The sequence below is a fragment of the Rhinoderma darwinii genome, chromosome 1 (assembly GCF_050947455.1).
Source record: "Rhinoderma darwinii isolate aRhiDar2 chromosome 1, aRhiDar2.hap1, whole genome shotgun sequence".
Taxonomy (NCBI): domain Eukaryota; kingdom Metazoa; phylum Chordata; class Amphibia; order Anura; family Rhinodermatidae; genus Rhinoderma; species Rhinoderma darwinii.
In genome coordinates, this window is record NC_134687.1 from 342,352,837 (window position 1) to 342,372,389 (window position 19,553).

At 40.0% G+C, this 19,553-nt stretch overlaps 1 protein-coding gene across 2 annotated transcripts in view; it reads right to left on the minus strand.

Moving 5' to 3' along the window:
* ABCA1 (ATP binding cassette subfamily A member 1) overlaps positions 1 to 19,553 on the minus strand; it is a 105,198-nt gene that overhangs the window by 49,040 nt on the left and 36,605 nt on the right. For both annotated transcript variants that reach the window (XM_075826011.1, XM_075826020.1), the window contains exons 4-7: positions 16,114 to 16,255; positions 15,403 to 15,515; positions 4,712 to 4,833; positions 3,505 to 3,696 (exon numbers count right to left, since the gene is read on the minus strand). In XM_075826011.1, the coding sequence (XP_075682126.1) occupies positions 3,505 to 3,696; positions 4,712 to 4,833; positions 15,403 to 15,515; positions 16,114 to 16,255 (569 nt within the window). The remainder of the gene's footprint in view (positions 1 to 3,504; positions 3,697 to 4,711; positions 4,834 to 15,402; positions 15,516 to 16,113; positions 16,256 to 19,553) is intronic.

Consider the following 19,553-nt stretch of genomic DNA (forward strand, 5'->3'; position numbering starts at 1 on the left):
AAAATGATAGTTTTTCAAAATAAAAACCACTGCCGTTATCTACATTACAGCGCCGATCAGATTATGTAGGAGATAGGGCACTTATAATCTGGTGACAGAGCCTCTTTAAGCCATCCCTGAACAAGATTTTGCAGGGTGCATTATCCTGCTGAAAGAGGCCACTGCCATTAGGCAATACGGTTACCATAAAGGGGTGTACTTATTCTGCAACAATATTCAGGTAGGTGGTCTGTGTAAAATTAACATCCACATGAATGCCAGGACCCAAGGTTTCCCAGCATAACATTACCCAAAGCATCAAACTGCCTCTGCTGGGTCGCCTTCTTCATTGATTCATGACCGTGTCGGCAGTTCATCGACCGTCCTTCGGCCACTTTTGGTAGATACTAACCACTGCATACTAGGAACACACCACAAGACCTGCCGTTTTGGAGATGCCATAATCCAGTCAGCTAGCCATCCCAATTTGGCCCTTGTCAAAGTCGCTCAACTCCTTACACTGTTCCATTTTACCTACTTCCAATACGTCAACTTCAAGAAAAAGACTGTTCATTTGAAGCCTAACCCCCCCCCTCCCCCTTAAAATGCGCCATTATAAACAGATAATTTATGTCATTCACTTTAACTGTGAGTGGTTTTAATGTTATAGCTGATTGGGTGTGTGTGTGTGTGTATATATGTATATGTATATGTATATGTATATGTATATGTATATATATATATATATATATATATATATAATCTCTAACAAGTCTTAACTGACCATAGCCATGCTGAACGCTGTAAAGGTCACATCTGATCACGAGCTCACTATGAAGCAGTGCTTGTTTATTACGAGAATTCGCCTGTCTGGCCAGTTTTCACAAGAAGCATGCAATTATTCAGTAGCCATTACATCAGTTCACGTTACTGAAGGGAGAACAATGACATTCACTCATATTGTTGTTTGCAACATAGCACAGTGACTTAGATTCCTGGAACTCCCCACAATGAACTCTGGGTGATGTGTCAAAGAATGCTTCAGATCACAGTTCACACATAAGCCAAAGCACACACTGTGACCTGATGAAGGACACAACCACTAGTTTTCAATTTTTGCAAAGCAAATGGATAGTTTTGTGGGTCCCAGCATGCGTTGTGATGTAATGAATAGGGAGCTATGTACTCCTTTTGCTTGTCTAGTGAACCCAACATTCTAACACCATTATGGGGACTATATATTAAGGAGTAAAACCATGCACGAAAATCTAGCGAGGATGACAAGCCACTGGGCTGTGAATTTAGCTGTATAAGTACAACATATTCACATCCATAGTTCTCAGTTTGTTATAAAGGATTTGATAAGATCTGTCATTATTTCGGCGTATTTTTTATATATACATTTCTTTACAATATCTAATATCCCTACTAAAGTAATTAAAAATGACAGTGCCTGATAATGCCAACATGAATATGGGAGTCCACACAAGCTCTATGTAGATAGCATTTGGTTCTGCATGAAATCCATTTCCAGGACCTTTAAGACAGCAAGATTGTCCATTCTGCAACACTTTTCTGTATAAGTCACTTTTATTGTCATGGATCTACAAAGTTACTGTGGTTTTTGTTTTTTTTAGACAACATGCAACAATAGGTACATATTCAGACACAGGAGGTGGAAGGACTTATTACTGAAGACATGGATATGAAGCAATATTCTCATTTAGAAGTTGTAATAGCGGAGTACTCTAATTTCCAGAACACTTGCAGTTGCACACGACCGAGTGCCACTCGGCCCGTTTTTCACGGAATCTGAGTGGCACCCGATAGTTTTCACGGACCCATTCACTTTAGTGGGTGAATTGGGTCTGTGAAACCGAACCCAATTCTCCGATCAGTGGAAAGATAGGACATGTCCTATCTTTCCACGGATCACTGACGGGACCTGGCCGGCACACACGTCGTGTGCACGAGGCATTACAGTATATAGCAGGTGTAAAGCAGACATCTGCTACTAGAGGACCATAAGACAGTCATTGCTTCTGGTTTAGTAGCTTGACCCATTGAGCTTCTGTTTATCACTGTCACATGTGCGGGTTTATCTGAAATATATATATTCACTACCAGCGCTTCCTTCCTGCTGTAGACAGCAAAACAGCCAAGAGGGCAGCTACCTCTGCTACGGACACAACATCTCAATGGTTTTCTGCCCATTATGTTATATGGGCACTATTTTTTTTTAATTATTATTAATATACTGGTTGTCTGATGCTTTGTGCATGCCGGTATACTATTTTACTTTGTGTCAAGTTAGAATCCAGCAGAACAGAAACATATGGTTAAGTATAAGCTGCTTAACAGAGGCGTAACGCGGTCTATATTTTCCAGACATATCACTAACTATACCTAGAAAGAAATTTAAATGGAATTGAAAATATAGAAAAAACATATTGTGCAAATGTGTCAATTATTTAAGTTTAGACCAGTGGAAAAAAAGCCATTCTACCATGTTAATTCCCAGAAATGTTCATAATATTTCCTAAAGACATCAGTATATCTCACTGGGACAATATCCAGAGCAGGCATGTGGAAACAAGGCTGGCTTTTCAGCTTCTAGCCATTGAAATATAATGAAAAGAATATAGTTAGTAGGTCAATGTGCTGCTTTCTGTGAATCCAATAGAAAGCGGCCACGTCACCAAGCACAGCTACGGTATATGCAGCTGTCACTGGGGAGACTCACAGATTTGTATAAAACTGACAAATGTCATTAGTTATGTCTACATCCCTGGGATGCTGCTTATTGTTCCCTTTTTACCTGGCACACTGACAGATAAACATAATACTGTGAGATCTGCCATTACAAGACGAGCTGTTGGGATCCTTCCATGCACCTGGTGCTTGCAGATCCGGGCCTGTCACTCCAGCTTATCTTACACTTGTAAACCACATGTCCAGGGAAGGACATGAGCTTTGCATTTTTCTTATCAGGCTGCTAAGAGTTGCTAAACTGTTTGACCTTAGAATCACGTTCCCTACTTTTCACTGTCCCCACTCCACACAGTTACCTCCAATAGTCCAAAAATATTGATGTAGTGAATGGCTTTCTATGGTATTGGTCATATTAGGTTTGTGTTCCTTTAGTAGCATAATTATACGTATATATTTTTACTTAAGAACAAAGCAAAATAATTTCTGTATAGTGTTGAATGAAAGGACGGTATTAAGGCTAGTATTAGAGCGAATGTCTGCCTTGTTAGGGCATATGGATGTCATACATATGTAAAGAGTGTGTCTGATGGACTCCGGTCGACCACGTATTACATGTTAAATGGTGTCATATTACAAAAGTTAATTGCTGGGGGTGTCAGCAGCATAAAACACCAGGGGATATTGTAATAATAGTAATTCAACATATAGGATTAGCTGTGATTTACTTCATGTTGTGCCAAGTCTAGAATGACAACACTTTGCAGCATCATCACAGTTGCGCATACTTAAATTGAGTAAGTGTAGTTTACTTACAGTGATGGGCTTGAGAAGGTCAATGTTGGAACGAAACTGGTGCTCCAAAAGGTTGAGCTTGTCTTCAGGAAGCGCACATATCACCGATTGGCTGAATTTTGCCACTTCTTCATTGTGGATGGTCACATACTCCTCCAATCTAGAGGTATTGCACAGATCTTTCAAACGTATTTGAAATCCAGATATTAGGACCTAAGTTGACAAATATATGCATGAATAAGAACAGTTTTCCACATTGCATTGCACTAACTCCCAACAAGGTTTACCTATGACCCAATAAATATAGGGTGCAGTCTTGACACATGGCAAAATCAGCTAATGTAGACTTGACATTTGAAGAATACAACTAAATACAAGCTACACAGTTCCATCCCACAGGCATACATGCTGAGCATTTAAAAAGGAGTCGTTCACCAGGAGTCCTTTGTAGAGAAATCCGTTTTATTAACTTCATGCTAATGAGCATTTAGGTGCAACGAGGGCGTCACCGTTGCTCCTAAATGCGCTTATGTCTCTCCCCAGTTCAACCCCCCTCCCCTCTTACATTGATTGACAGGGGCCAGGCAGCGTAATCTGTGCGTTCATGCCTGGCCCCCTACTGTTTCATGCGCATGCGTCCCTGCTCGTTACTCGACGCATGCACAGTAGTGCCGATTAGAACGGAGAGCAGAAAGATCGTACTGCACATGCGCCGGGTAAAGACCAGGGATGCACGCACGTGCGCGCGCGTTACAGACAGTACGGGGCCAGACATGAACACACCGATTATGCTGCCTGGTCCCTGTCAATCAGTTTAAGGGAGGGAGGGGGTTGAACTGGGGAGCAATGTAAGAGCGTTTAGGAGCAACGGTGACGCCTTGGTTGCACCTAAATGCTCATTAGCATGAAGTTAATAAAATGTATTTCTCTACAAAGGAGTCAGTAAGCAGAAATTTAAAATAAAACGTTAGAAACAGGTTAGTCTCCTCTACAATACCGTTACTAGTTTAATACGGACCTTCTGGTGACAGACTCCCTTCAAGGCTGTTTATAGACTTCGCTAACTTGGAGCCTAGTTTCTGCTCACTGAGACCTTGGACAAGAGATTTTGTCTCCCTCTGCCATAATCTCCATGAATCCTAGCCACTTAACACTGGATTGTAAGGTCTACCCATAAAACATGTGTGGTCTACCATAAAAAAAAAACCCAATGTAATGGTATTATTACCTGCTCTACTTTGAGGTCAGCATTTAGTATCTCCTCCACCACAATGGAAGGCATGCTTATGTTTTGCTGTAGGAAAGTTGTGAATTTCTCATTATCCATTAAACAATCCCGAAGTTTCATACCTGTTAAGAAATAATATAAAAAGTTGTGTTATGAAGCTATGGGGTATTATGCATAATAATACAAATTAGAACTTGAACAGAATTAATAGAGAGGCAACATAATTTCAGCTTTGTCCATTGTTTCCATGAGTTAAAGGGGGTATTCCCTTCTACAGTATTAGCCATACGTGTCCGATAGAGGCGGTTCTAACCTCTGGCATCCTCACCTATTAACGCGACCCCCAATCACAGATTTAAAGTGTCCATCAGTGGCCACTTTTTCACATGCTTGTACGTGACTCTCCACTGAAATCTATGGGAGTTACGGAAAAAGAGCAGAGCAAGCATTCTCAATAATCCCACTAATTTAACTTGTATATCTTTCTAAATTCCTCAATATTTTTGGCCAATAAACGTTACTTTACCTCACATGAGTGCAAGATGCCTGATGCGATATAGATGTACATAATGTTCTTAACCCCATAATTTTACATGAACAATATTCCTACAGCATAGAGCCAGATGACTGATATTACAAACGGATAATGGCAAACCAATTCATTAATATCTTTACAGCTACATGCAGTATAAAGCTCGCCATACACTAGAGATTATGGACAGTCAAAAAGGCCGATATGTATAATTTTCTGCCAACTGTCCGTGCCTTTTCGTGACATGAATGAGTGTGACAGACCAACCAAAGGCAGATATCTGTGGAAAAGTTGATCTGCCGTGTTGGATTTTTTTGGTCATTGTCTGGTGCAGCCTTTGCGAAAGTTGTTCATGCCAAATGTACTGTATATCCCATCATCAATAGAAGTCCAGAACGGGCTACAGTTCAAGCCATACATTGATTAGGGATTTGTCATTTTAACTTACATTTGTGAAATGGCAAGTAAAAAAATTGATATTATGCCACAGTACTGTACTATAGCAAAAAAAACACAATACACATGAGAAATATAATAATATTTGAATACTATCTACTCCCAAGGAAAAAAAGGACAAGGTATAAATAGATCAAGGTAGACAGTTAATCTGTTCAATCATATCATTACCGATCCTTCCTTTTGGATTTGCCCAATTAGCATATAAGATTCGGCATTACTTGATAACACTGAAAGAATATACTGGCACAATGGAGTGCAGAGGTTCAGTTTGAAACTCTGGGGCCCCAATACAAAATCTGTCAATAGGCCCCCTCAACCATCGTTTGCTATTTTTATTACTGATGCGCTCCTGTGCAGCAGGAAGACCTTTGGGCCACCTCAGTTACCAGGGACTTGGTGTGACCGCGGCTTGTAGTAAAGAAAAGGCACAAACATGGACAGTATAGGCTTCTAATACACACTAATATAAAGCTGTAACCGTCTCAAATGTCCGTATTGCTAACAAGCAAGCCTGAAAGCAATATTTAGCTTACAAGACAAAATGCATGATAAAAGAGGAAGTGATAAACAAATATCCCATTGCTGTTCATGTATGGGGTGATCTGAATCACGAAACCCCCATGATAACACTGCACTTGACAGAAAATCAGAAGGGACATGTCAGCAGAATTTCTGCTCAGGCTTTAGGCCTCTAACTTCATGAGAATATGGACCGGAACACGTAGGGAAATGTCCATACCATCATTCTTTTTCACATAAACCTCACTTGTCACACATAATCTGAAGGATGAACAAAGAAAGCAAAGACACCAAGTACAAATCTCGCAATATTACCTTTCAGACTAGGACATTAGAACACATAGATTCCTAAAAGTAACATACAGGCTATTGCGAAGACATAATCTGACAGGCATGTCATAGTTTTGAATTTTAAGAAGATCATTTTAATACTATGTCGGTAAACTAGACCGGTCACGCTTCCGTGTCAACAAGTCTGTGCAGTTTTCCTAAGTAGCAGATGACATGAGCGACCTGGTTATACCCTGCACACAGATAAGCAGGTTAGAGTTATAAGAGTTTGCTAAGAAGATTAGCAATTGGACTTGCTTTGCTTGCCAAGTATGAGGTATAGAACACCAAAGTATCATTGTTCTGTTTTCGAAAACAAAAAATGATGTATAACAAACAGTAATACATTCTGGACCTCCGTCAGGCTTTTATGGATGCTACAATGAAACAGATTCGTAATCTGGATGAATATTTGCTTTTAAATAGCATTGATCTAGGATCTGGCTTATGTAGTCAGGGTTGTAGTGTGTACATCGTGAGGATTTCTTGCCCATACTCCAGTCAATTACGTGCCCTTCAAATGACAATATAAAAAATTGGATTTCCTATGGACACTTCATTGTGAGAGGACTAAATAATCTACATGGAGCCTTTTATGGCAGATCTATCCAGTGGTCAAGGCTTGTATTTTTTTCAAAGCTTCTCAATTTAAGGACGTTGCTAATATACTTGACAACTGACTAGCCTAAGAAACAATAACTTTGTCATTGATGTTCATGACCTAATAGTTCGTTTCTCTCTATACTGTGAGAAGAAAACGGCTATTTTTAAGAGATCAGTGTATTCATCCCTCCCTTTGGCACTAGAGAAACATCTTACATAATTCCCTTGTTGTATTAGTAGACAGGCGGTGTCTCCTGGTGAAAAAGAACATATGAGCCCATCAGAATGAACATTAAGAATATGAGTGACATGAAAACCAAATAAATACACAGTTTCTGGCTTATAGCCAGTTTGGCCACAGATCAGATCTGCCACATGCATTTATAAAATACCACATGATTATTATTTTCTTGCTGCATGGGATCACTGGGTTACTATCAGTCACTGCCAACTCAGCATACACATCCTGTTTTTTTTCTTCATAATATATTTGTTTACTATGCTAAATTGGAAATATTACTTAGGCAGGGCCACACCGTCCATGAGGTGAGCCTCTCGCCTCAGGCGGCAGCCTGCTGCCTCTGAGGGGGTGGAGGCGCCACCAACCCCTCCTGCACTATAATAGCATCACTAGTTCCTTGCCCTGACATTCAGCGCCTTTCAATGACACGATGACATCATCGTGCCGCTTTCATTGTTCAATTCCAGCAGAACTGGTCAGAAAACAGCAGGCCTGCTACAGGATGGTGCGGGAACAGGATCAGGCGAGTTTGTACAGGGGGTTCTATGTAGGGCACTATCTACAGGGTCAAGTATCTACAGGAGTCACAATAGGGGGCATTAGCTACAGGCAGCTTTATGGGGGTACTATCTACAGGGGTATCTAAAGGTTTAGAAGTATTGGCAGCACAGCAAAGCCTCCAGGGCAAACGGGCCTCCAGGAATCCGACTCGAAGATCCCACAGTGTGCAGACAACAAGAGAAAGAAGCAGCAATCCAAGTTGACAATATCAAATAGATGGATTTATTCTCCCATATGTGCAAGGGGGATCTATGTATGGCACTATCTATAGTGGGCGCTATCTACAGAGGGCTCTATGAGAGGCACTATCTACAGAGGGCACTACGTGTGTGAAACACAGTGTATGGTGCTATTATAATTAGAGGTGCAGTGTATGGTGCTATTATATTTAGGGGCTTAGTGTGTGGCACCATGAGAATTTTATCTTCATTTATAGGTGCGGAGATATTAAAAAAGTGAGAAGCTTAAGACATGTGAACTGCAGAAATGGGCCGTGGCTGGGAGAAGTCATGATATAGGTCTGGACCAGAAAGAAGAGAGAAAAAGTACAATTATAATCTGAGAAGACATCATCTGTGAGTCACTCAATGTAAATGTATATTCTGCCTCTAATCAGTACTCTAGTCACTGTATGATCTGCAGCGAGATGGTGATATGATGGGTTTTTTTTGTGAAATAAACTCCCAGCATATCCTTGCCATTACAGCAGGTGTTACACTGAATTTGCAAATGATCTCTGTACTGCGCTTGGTTCTAGTGCTGTATATATGTATTGAGCTTTAAAAGAAAAAAAAAAAAAGGAAAGCGAAGCAGCACTCGAAGTGAATAAACCCACTTCACTTTGAGTGCTGCTTCGCTACCCTTTTTTTGATGCCTTATCGTACAAGGAGAGGTCTCTCCTTTTTCTAAAGCTTAGCACCGGCCTTGTTTGGCTAATACAAGCCACAGTGCTGCTCGGACCCTCTGTTTTTACTACTATGTATTGAGCTTGGTTCTGGTGCTGTATTTATGTACTGAGTTTTGTTCTGGAACTGTATATATGTATTGAGCTTGATTCTGGTACTGTATATATGTACGGAGTTTGGTTCTGGTACTATATTTATGTACTGAGCTTTGTTCTGGTGCTGTATTTATGTACGGAGATTGGTTCTGGTGCTGTATTTATGTATTAAGCTTGGTTCTGTTGCCATATATATCTCAGCGCTTGGTTCTGGGTGCTGTAATTATATAGGATATATTTATAATAACAAAATTGCAGGGCATATGAAATTGTTGCAATTCATAGTATATTTAATGGGAACCTGTCAGGTAGTTTTAACCCCTTGAACCGCCACCATTCGTTAAATACATGACCTGACAATATTTCCAAACACTCCCCATAATTTTTTTTTTCAGATGCAGCAAAATCTGTAACATCAACTTTTAAAACTGCACACACTATATGATAATTACTCATTAAAGGGTCATGGGGCGGTGCCGCTATCCTGAAGAGTCACATAATGCTGCCTCCAAACCCACCTTTCCATGCTTGATTGACATCCCCCTGGCTGTTCTACATCACTATCAGTCTGCTCCAACTTTCTCAGATATGCCATTGCCTTTTTCTCCATGGGCACGCACCGTGCAGCGAGGTGTACTCTGCCCGGCTTCATCGTTGCACCGCGCATGCCAGGGGAGTACAAAGCAACAGTGCAGCCGCAAAAATTGTAGGTGGCTGGTAGTGATATAAAACAGCCAGGGGGATGTTAATCAAGATCTGGGGGCGTAATTTAATTTTTCACCTAAGACAGCAGAAAAGCTAGAATCGGCCCTGTTTATAGGGGACCATGACACTTAAAAGGGTACTCTGGAAGACATGTAAAGTTAAAAATATTGAGTACTAAAAGTGAATTAATTCCCTAATTTGGTGTCTGGTACAGTTTGGGGATTTCATCTACGGGGATAGGAGAGGGTATTGCTTACTTATAAGAGGTATTTACATAGATCATAAGGCATATATCGCACGTCCATGGACCCAAATTAACTAAATACTCTCCCCTCTGGCCACAGTCCCCAGGATCAAAAATTGTAACGAACACTAAATTAGAAAGCATATGGTGCTCAGTTACTTCATTTATTTCAATATGCTTACATAGAACAGATAGGATATTGGTAAATGGTCCTCTTATTGTAACGGATGCATTGAAACATAGGGTGGGACTTCTAAATCAATTTGCATCAGTTTTCTGGCATAAAAACAAAAAAATATTTTTTTGGGGCAGATGCCTATTTTGCGCAAAAATGTGCACGTTTTTTCACCGCTCTCACTTTTCATTGAAAAAATGGGTGGGGCTAAATGGGAGGGTATGGTTTTACCGTGGCTTAATAGATTTATCTTTATTTATGCCAGAAATTGGCATAAAATTATAGCTGAATTCTCCGCAATCTCATAGCTGGCATAGATATCAGTTTGTGGCAGACAGATGCGCTATATAGAGGCGTGCACCTCTTAATGAATTTAGTGCATCTTACTCCAGCAGGCTCGTGTTTAAGACTGCTGTATGAAACGTCAGTCTTAGTACACCTGAGCCATAGCATTTTGATAACCATTTTGTCAAGTGTAATAGAGAACAGCAGAAAGCTTACAACACATCTTTAATTATTAATAAGTAACACTGGTAAGCATGTAGAGGAATATAATATATATATATATATATATATATATACACACACATACATACACGCGACATTATAATGTTTATTTATAAAGAATTCTTTCTTGGATGACCCGTGTCATACAATGCTTCAGGGAGCCGAACTACAGACCTTGTAATTCTTCCTAAGTAACAGAAAACCATTCCATATATGCTGTGCTAGCCAGATTCTTCCTAAACTCGTCAGAAAGGTCATCACAAGAAGGCAAATCAGGCAGACTAAATAACTGGCCTGTCAACCTAATATATACACCTTACTGGAAACATGGTATTAACTGAAATGCTGCTTTTGACATATGACAAAAATAAATTCTTGTAAGCGAGGCTTCACATTGTACTCAACTTGGCAGAGAAAGACGAATATATCCAATAAGAACTACAAGAATACTTATGTCTAAACCACAAGATCAATCCACAGCCTTTTAACACAAGTAAATTGCTAATTCCACTGTCATCTAAAAGACGGAGGTTGAAAAGATTATACTACTGTAGATAAGAATGATCGGAGTTGATTTCTCAATATAGGAGCTAAATGAACTGAATAAGATAAAAGCTATGTCCCAGGCTGCCCAGCTCTTAAACGTCTCTAATAATGCTCCACCAGTAGGAATGATACATGCACCAGTAATTATATATATATATATATATATATATATATATATATATATATATATATATATAGAGTTCACAAAAAGAGCCAGCCAAAGTAATGTACTTATATTCAGATATTCTCAAACTAGGCTCTGCTTTTCAATTACAGCAGAGTATGGCATGTATTGTATAGACATCTGAAAACGTACTTCAACGATCTACCCATTCACATATGTACTTGGTGCTGGCTGGTAAGTGGCCATCCTTAACATGGCAGACTTTCCTCTAATGTCTATGGGCAGCCTTGAAGGTGTGAGGAGTATCAGTAAAGTGTATTCTTATGCAGCATCTGATTCACTGTATATTAGATAACAAGTGTCGTTCAAAAATGTAAATGTGCATTCACCGCCTGATAGAACGATTAAAATTTATTTTATTGTTAAATTGATAAAAGGTATGGCTCAACCAGCCATTATTCCAGAAACAGGCAAAAGCAGGTGATTGGCGACAGGAGAGGTGTACCAGAGTGAACGAGGTTAGTCAGACACTCCAAGACCACCCACCCTGCTTATTATAGTATATCGCTACACCCTTGCCAATAGATAACAATCTATCCAAATCCAACGCGTTTCAGCAACACATCAAGAGTGATGCCTCATCAGGGATTACTAGATAGCAATTTCAATTAGAATTGTTAGATTTCAACAACTGGATAGCACTGTATATGTGCAGATTTTAGCCTCCAGACGCGTGAACGGCTCTGATACAATGACCGCCATCTATGGCATACGCATCACAAAAATAACCTTTATTACATATTTAAAAGGCTCTTTTTTTAGTTGAATTTGGGCAAATATAATAAAATTTCACTTATTCTACATCGCCATTCCTCTGTTCTTTGAAGCATTTTAAACGTTTAACCGACGGTCATAACTGCGTTATTCTGTTTCAGATTACTACTTTAGACATAACCTTATTAATATTCAGTGATGCATGTAGTTGGGGCAGTGATAACTCCCCATTTATTCTCTTTTTATGGGCGATCTCATCAAATCCAAACATCCCCACAAGTACACCAAGGATAAGCTCACAAAGTAACAGGAGAATTATACACTTGCGGTCTGGAATATACATTACAAACCTAAGGCCATCCAACACAAACAACATCAAAATAATTTACGTGAAATTTGCATATTTTCTATCATATAACGTCTTATTACTTAGGCATAAAAATAACCACACAGCATGTACTGCAGGGAGTGGTAAATCCATGCTTTGAAGATGAAGTTGGGAGGCAAACCAAACTCCGTACCACCTATGTGTTCATGTAAGCGCTAAAATGTTAAAGAGAAAGTAGAGATAAACCACATATTCGCCAAGAGCCAAACTGTGTGGTCTCTAGAATTGTGTTCTATATAAACTAATGCTCGCCTTCATGGTATCTTCATGATCTTTTTTTTCTCCTTTTTCAAGTCTTCCTTACCCTGGCTTGGTCTAAGAAAGCAATATTTTTAATACAATAAAACATGGCAGTATTCTATGAAAATGAAAGACCTCAGACAACTCCATTTGTTCCAAAAAAACAAGAAATGATATGTGTCAAAGGCAATTGTTGAGCAACATTGCTTAACTCGACTCCAAAAATATGTAAAGTGCAGAAATGTAGAATGTAAGAAACGAGAATACATTATTGTTAGCAGTGATGCAGCATTTGCCGACCTAATGACATAAGTCACGAGTCTCATTTCTGCTGTGTGTGCAATTTTCTTATCTTGTCCATGTCATCGGTTTGCCACTATGTGCAGGAAAATAATCCAATTTATCTGATTGGAATTATCTACCCATTGAGGATTCTTGAACCCTGTAAAAATTGCTTCATTTGTTAAGAGGTTGGCAATTGAAGCCTTTTATTTATGGAGCTGATAAAACATTCTCTGGATTTCAATGGAATATAGTAATTGCACCCAATAAAAACAGCAGTATGGGTCAAATAGGTATAAATTTACAAAGACCCGGATCTCTTCAAAAAGCGTTGGATTATCGGTATCTATAAAGTTACTCACATGCCGTTTACTTCTAGGTGATGTATTTATTTTATATACGCGAAGAAACCTGCTGGACAATGTACTATAAAAAGTGGTAGCTCATATGGGGAGAGTACTTCAACTATCAATTAAGAGGTTTGCATTGTCAATACAGTCCTGTTAAGACTGCCCGCTGGATATTAAATGAATGATGATGTCCTCCTCTATTTATGGGAGCCTGTCAGGAGATTATTCACTACCAAGCCCGCTTACACCACTGGTATGGTATTGTGAAGAGCATTGCCCACATACCTTTATAAGACGTCTTAGTTCTATCAAAACGCTAAAGATGAACTGTAATGCCTCCACGCGCCGTATGGTAATTAACTATAAAAGTCCTCCATAGCAAGAACTGTCCTGCACTATTCCTCCTAACGCCTCTCCGTTCCCTCCCCTCTCAACCTCTCTGGCAAGCTGCTGCCTTAGACACCGCGTAATCCAAATCCTGCGCCGTGCAGTCCGGATCCATCGGAGAGGTTGAAACGGGAGAGAACAGGGAGGCGTTAGTAGAGAATGTGCAGTACACTTCTTGCTACAGTGGACTTTTATGGTTACTTAGCATACGGCCCATGGAGGTATTAAAGTTCATTTTTAGCATTTTGAAAGAACCAATACGTCTTATAAAGGTATGTGGGCAATACTTTTTACAATACCATACCAACGGTGTAAACTGAATCAGAATGAAAAATTTGGTGACGGACTCCCTTATAACTCAAAATGCCCTAATAGGGTATTTGAAAATGGGTTTTGTAAATCTCCTTTAAACAGTTACGGTTATTAAGAAATAGTTACCTACGGTCTAAAGACAAGTGATTTCCTAATAGTTTAGTCAAAGCAGAAGAGAAACTGGCCTCATTCTTCAGAATGGTCATGTGAAAGATGACTTACATCAGAAAGCTTTCCTTACATATGTAAAAACTAAGTAATAGAATGTACTATTTATTTCAATCTCACTAGTAATCACATACATATCTGCATTTGGTATAGATCCCTATACAGTATGTTTACTATTGTTAAAATGTATAGTTTCAATTCATACATCATAAAATAAAATATTAAATAAATATAACAAGTCCCTAATAGACAATATTCTACAGCTTATACCCAACCTAAATACAAATGTAGGAGTTTCTTATTGCAATGCTATGTACAAGAGTATATTGCTTATGAAAAAAAAACAAAAAAAACTGAACTTAGAAATCTATACGAGTTCACGTAGGAAGAGTACCATAGTAGCTTGAATATATAATAGTTACAGCAATAGCCCTTTGCCCTGTACAGATTGTATGCTGCACTGTATGCACATTGCAGTAAATAGTTTATCAATGGCTGATAAAGAAAGACATTCCGCAAGGCTGACCTTAAAGGCTATGTTAAGCTTTGAAGGCAATTTGTTTTTCCATAAATCAAGTTTTCTTTTATTTTAAACAAGTTTTGAATTGAGCTTTATAAAAAAAAAAAAGTTTACTTTTTGAGGTACAGTTTCTATGTATCCTGGATACATACAAGCTTTAACTTTCGGTCAAAGCCGAATCTGTCAGGCCAGCGGGACTGAAGGCTTCAGTGCTACAGCCCCACAAACCAGCCGATTGCAGGGGTGCCGAGAGTCGGACTCCTACCGAACTAATATTGATAGCCTGTCGGAAGGGACCGGAAAACCCCTTTAAACACTGTGGGATTATAGGTTGAACTTGATGGAGCTGCAACTTTTTCCAAAATTATCAACACCAACTATTTTATTAAGGTACAGAAAGTTTACACAGAGATATTGTAAATTAATTATATGTTCGTATGGGTGGCACAAGTAAAACAATACTAGGCACCTACTGCTGTATTCAGACATTTAAATATATATTAATACATAAATAATTGAATACCATAATAAAAGGAGAACACTAGTTTTCTAGTTTTCAGCAAAACCACTCTCATACTACTAGTAATTATCCCATAATTACTCATGATAGAATTGCTGTACCTTTAATGCAGGTCATAGCACCTACATGCGGCTCTGCAATTCTAGCTATAAGAGAACTCTTGTGCACCTCTTATAATAGTATTTGAGTCAAATGATGACATACCTGTACCCCGAAACCTATGTAAACTCGTCAGGAACTTGTGCAGGTCTTTCCCACTGGTGTCTTTTTGACTGTATAGCAGCAACTTCCTTGCATCAGAAAACAACCGAGAAACTCTAAAACGATTGAAAAAGCAATAGTGAGAAATAGATACAGAAAAGTTGGTGCATTTCAATAAGACACTACACTTTAGGGTATGTTCACACGGCAACGCCAATTAAGTCTGAAATTACGGAGCTGTTTTCAGGCGAAAACAGCTCCGGCATTTCAGACGTTTTGACAAGTGCACGGCTCCAATTACATCTCAAGAAGGGACATTCGCTTCTTTGAGGCGGGTGTCTTTTTACGTGCCGTCTTTTGACAGCTTCGCGTAAAATAAAAGCCCGTCTGCACAGAACACCGTAAGACCCATTGAATTCAATGGGCAGATGTTTGCAGACGGTTTGGAGCCGTTTTTTCGGCCGTAATTCCTGAATTACGTCCGTAAATAGGGCGTGTGAACATACCCTAAGAGTTGTACACTTTGAACATCCACTATTTAGTAGATAGTTTAATTAACGAATGACGTACTGTATTTATCATATACCCCATTTTTCTACAATAGCGCCATGTAAAAATTAGATCCCTTCTGTAAGTTCCAAACAGGACATTTTAGGCCAAAGACTTGCAGCACCAGCAAGGTAATAACAAAATACAGCAAGGACATTCACTTACATGGACCCATTGAAATTGCCAACAACTCCTGGTGACTCCCCTGGTGTTGGGTATCGAAAGCATGGGTTATTAGCGTTGCAAACAATTCCCTGTAACCACGGCAATGTTCCTGCAGACGGCATTGCTTTGTTTGGAAAATGGCCTGTTAAAAAACAAAATAATAAAAAGGTTAAATATAAAAAACACTTTTGCAAATAAAATAAATAACCCCCATGTAGAGCAGTTGTACAGGGGAAATGACAAGTTAAATCACTTATTGGTAACATAGCTGCTAGGGCCTGATTAATAACATGAAGTCCGCCGAAGCCTGTAGGAACGAAAGGTTTGCATATAAAGAAGGCCAGTTCGAAAAATGTTATGCACATTAGCAAATATTATAAGACAGCGATTCAAGCTTCCTAAGCGGATGACCCTCCTTAATTATTTCTAGATGGCCAATGAGAATGGCAGCTTCCGCAGCCGGTAAAGTAAACTACACGCGGTGAGAAGTAGTGATATCACGGCTATTGAACTGAATGCCAATGTGACAGTCAAGTGTTCCTTTATTTTCTTACCTAAAACTTTCAATAAATAAATATTGCATAAATATATATATATACACACACACACATATATATATATATATCTATCTCTGTAATACAACGACGTAGGGAGCAACATAGGCTTGTACACAGGCTTCATGTCTAAGGCGCTCAAGATGTTAGTTAATGGAAACCTATAAAGCCAAACTGATCATTTTTTAAAAAAAAATAAAGCATTTGTGTCCCAAATAATATCTTGCAGACACAGGACACCTCTTAAAGCCATGTTTCTCATTAGAATATGTCGCACTGTTTCACCACTCATACAGTAACATCTATTTGCCCTGTGGAACACGGTCTTGTATTTTACATAGATTGTTTTGTTGCTGCAGATTACGCTTTCTTTGTACAAGTTAATAAGATCTTCAGGAAAAGGAAACACTTCCATTTGGAACAAGATTGGCTTGTCATAAATAAACCTTTACAAGCCGGTTTCCTTTTCAATTGGAAACAAGTATGGATCTGAGAGTGTCATTCTACATGGAATTGCTTGTTTGTGCACAGAGCTGGTAAATAAACACAAGAAGAAAAATTGTACTTCTGAGAATCAATTAAATCAATCAAGAATTGGATCCACGTAACCAGAAGTCGATTTTTTAATTAAAGATACTGTCATTTGTTTACTCCCGCAGACCTGCCTGTAAACTATCACATCTAAGTTATGAACTTAGATGTGATAGTTTAAAGGTGGATCCTGCGTGTCACAGTCACACAAGTCCCACTGACACTGAACCCGTCAGTCCCGAGGACCTGACAGAAATGGGATTTAACGCTACAGCTGCCCTAAAAACACACAAACCTTTACATAGCCTTTAAAACGGCACGGGTAAAGTTAATTGCCGTTAAAAGTTCAATTTCAGATTGCCGACCTTTATGAGGACTAGATGGGTCATGTTGATGACTTCACATTCATAAGCAAGAGTAAAAAAATAAAAATGGGAAAACCAGCCCTAACACACATCTGTATAAGCTACACAGCCAATTTCTAGCAGAACAACAAGTCTAATAAAAACTCCAATCCTTGATAAAAACGTAAAGGATAACTCTCCATTGGTCCCCTCCAAACGAAAGTTGCTAAAACAAATAAAGATCAATTCACACATAGGTTACTTCTTTTCGGTCAAGTTTCCAGTTTTCTTTTTTTTCAGAAGTGGGTAGAATGCTGCACTACTCTATCTAGTTAAAAAAAAAAGAAAAGAAGAAGCTGAAACCTGATTTTTAAGTCAATAAGTGGGATAAACGGGATAATAATGAATAACAGATAATGATGGAACGACCACAGTTCAGAACAGATTCATAAAGCCAGGTTCATATATCAAAGGTTGGCTCGGTTTCTAAAGTGTATTTTTGTTGTTTTTTTTAATAACTAAGAACATGGAGCAGGCCTTAAAGGCAGCACAAATATACATTTAATAATTACACTTTTATTTATATTATATGCCAGGAAATATGTGTTATCCCCTGGTCCATAGAAACAAAACAGTCGCCTGTGCAGTGTGTGTGTGTGTGTGTGTGTGTGTGTGTGTGTGTGTGTGTGTGTGTAAGGCCTCGTTCACATCTGCATTGGGATCCCGTTTCCTTACGTTCCGTCGGAGCTTTCCGTCAGAACGTGACCCTGAACAGACACAAACTGAAACCAGAGGTCGACTACGCTATTGCTTCCGGCAAAACTATGGGTCCGGTTCACAACAGAGACAAACGGAAACCATGGGCACCGGATCCGTCACCATTGTAACCTCTGGTTTCCATTTGTGCCAGTTTGTGTCTGTTCAGAGTCCCGTTCTGACGGAAAGCTCGGACGGAACGAAACCCTAAGCCCTTATTCACACGACAGGGTTTCCCGGCCGGGTGACGGCCGTTCATAAATCGGCCATGACCCGGCTGCAGTAGGAACAATAGACCCCTAATGGGGCTATTCGCACGACCGATTTTTTGACGGCCCGGGAAAACTGTCTGTCAAAAAATGGGACATGCCCTATTTTCGGCCGTTTACGCAGCCGCCCGGCTCCCATAGAAGTCTATGGGGTCGGGTAATACACGGCCATCACCGGAATGTGTCCCAAGTGATGGCCATGTATTCCGTCGCTCGCGCTCTCTCTCCTCCTCCTCACAGTGCAGAGTGCATGTAAGGAGGAGGAGGGTCTTTTTTTGCTCCCTGTAGGAGTCGGAATCCCCAATCCCCGGCCGGGGATTGGGGATTCCGCTACAGGAGAAGTGACTACACTGTCCATATATGGACACAGCGACGTCACTCATTTCTGAAGCGGAATCCCCGACTCTATGGCCGGGGACTCCGCTACAGGAGAAGTGAGTGACTACACTGTCCATACATGGACACAGCAACGTCACTCACTTCTGAAGTGGAATCCCCGACCCCGTGGCCGGGGATTCCGCTACAGGAGAAGTGAGTGACCAAACAATCCATATATGGACACAGCGATGTCACTCACTTCTGAAGCGGAATTCCCGACCTGTGACAGGGAATTCCTCTCCAGGAGAAGTCAGTGACTACACTATGGACATTGAAGTCCGTGACTTCTCCTGGAAGGGGGGGATGGGTGCAACCTGCAGGGGGTTGGGTGGCATTACCTGCAGGGGGCTGGGTGGCATTACCTGCAGGGGGCTGTGTGGCATTACCTACCAGGGGGCTGTGTGGCATTACCTACCAGGGGGGCTGTGTGGCATTATCTACAGAGGGCTGTGTGTGGCAACAAATTTAAATGAAATTCATCCGATTTTAAAACGGACAAGGAAAAAAACGGATGCAAAACGGGTCAAAATCAGCCGTTAAAAACGGCAACACGGCCCAGAACGGAATCGGAACAGATGCAAAGCGGATGCAAACTGGCCGGGAAAAAC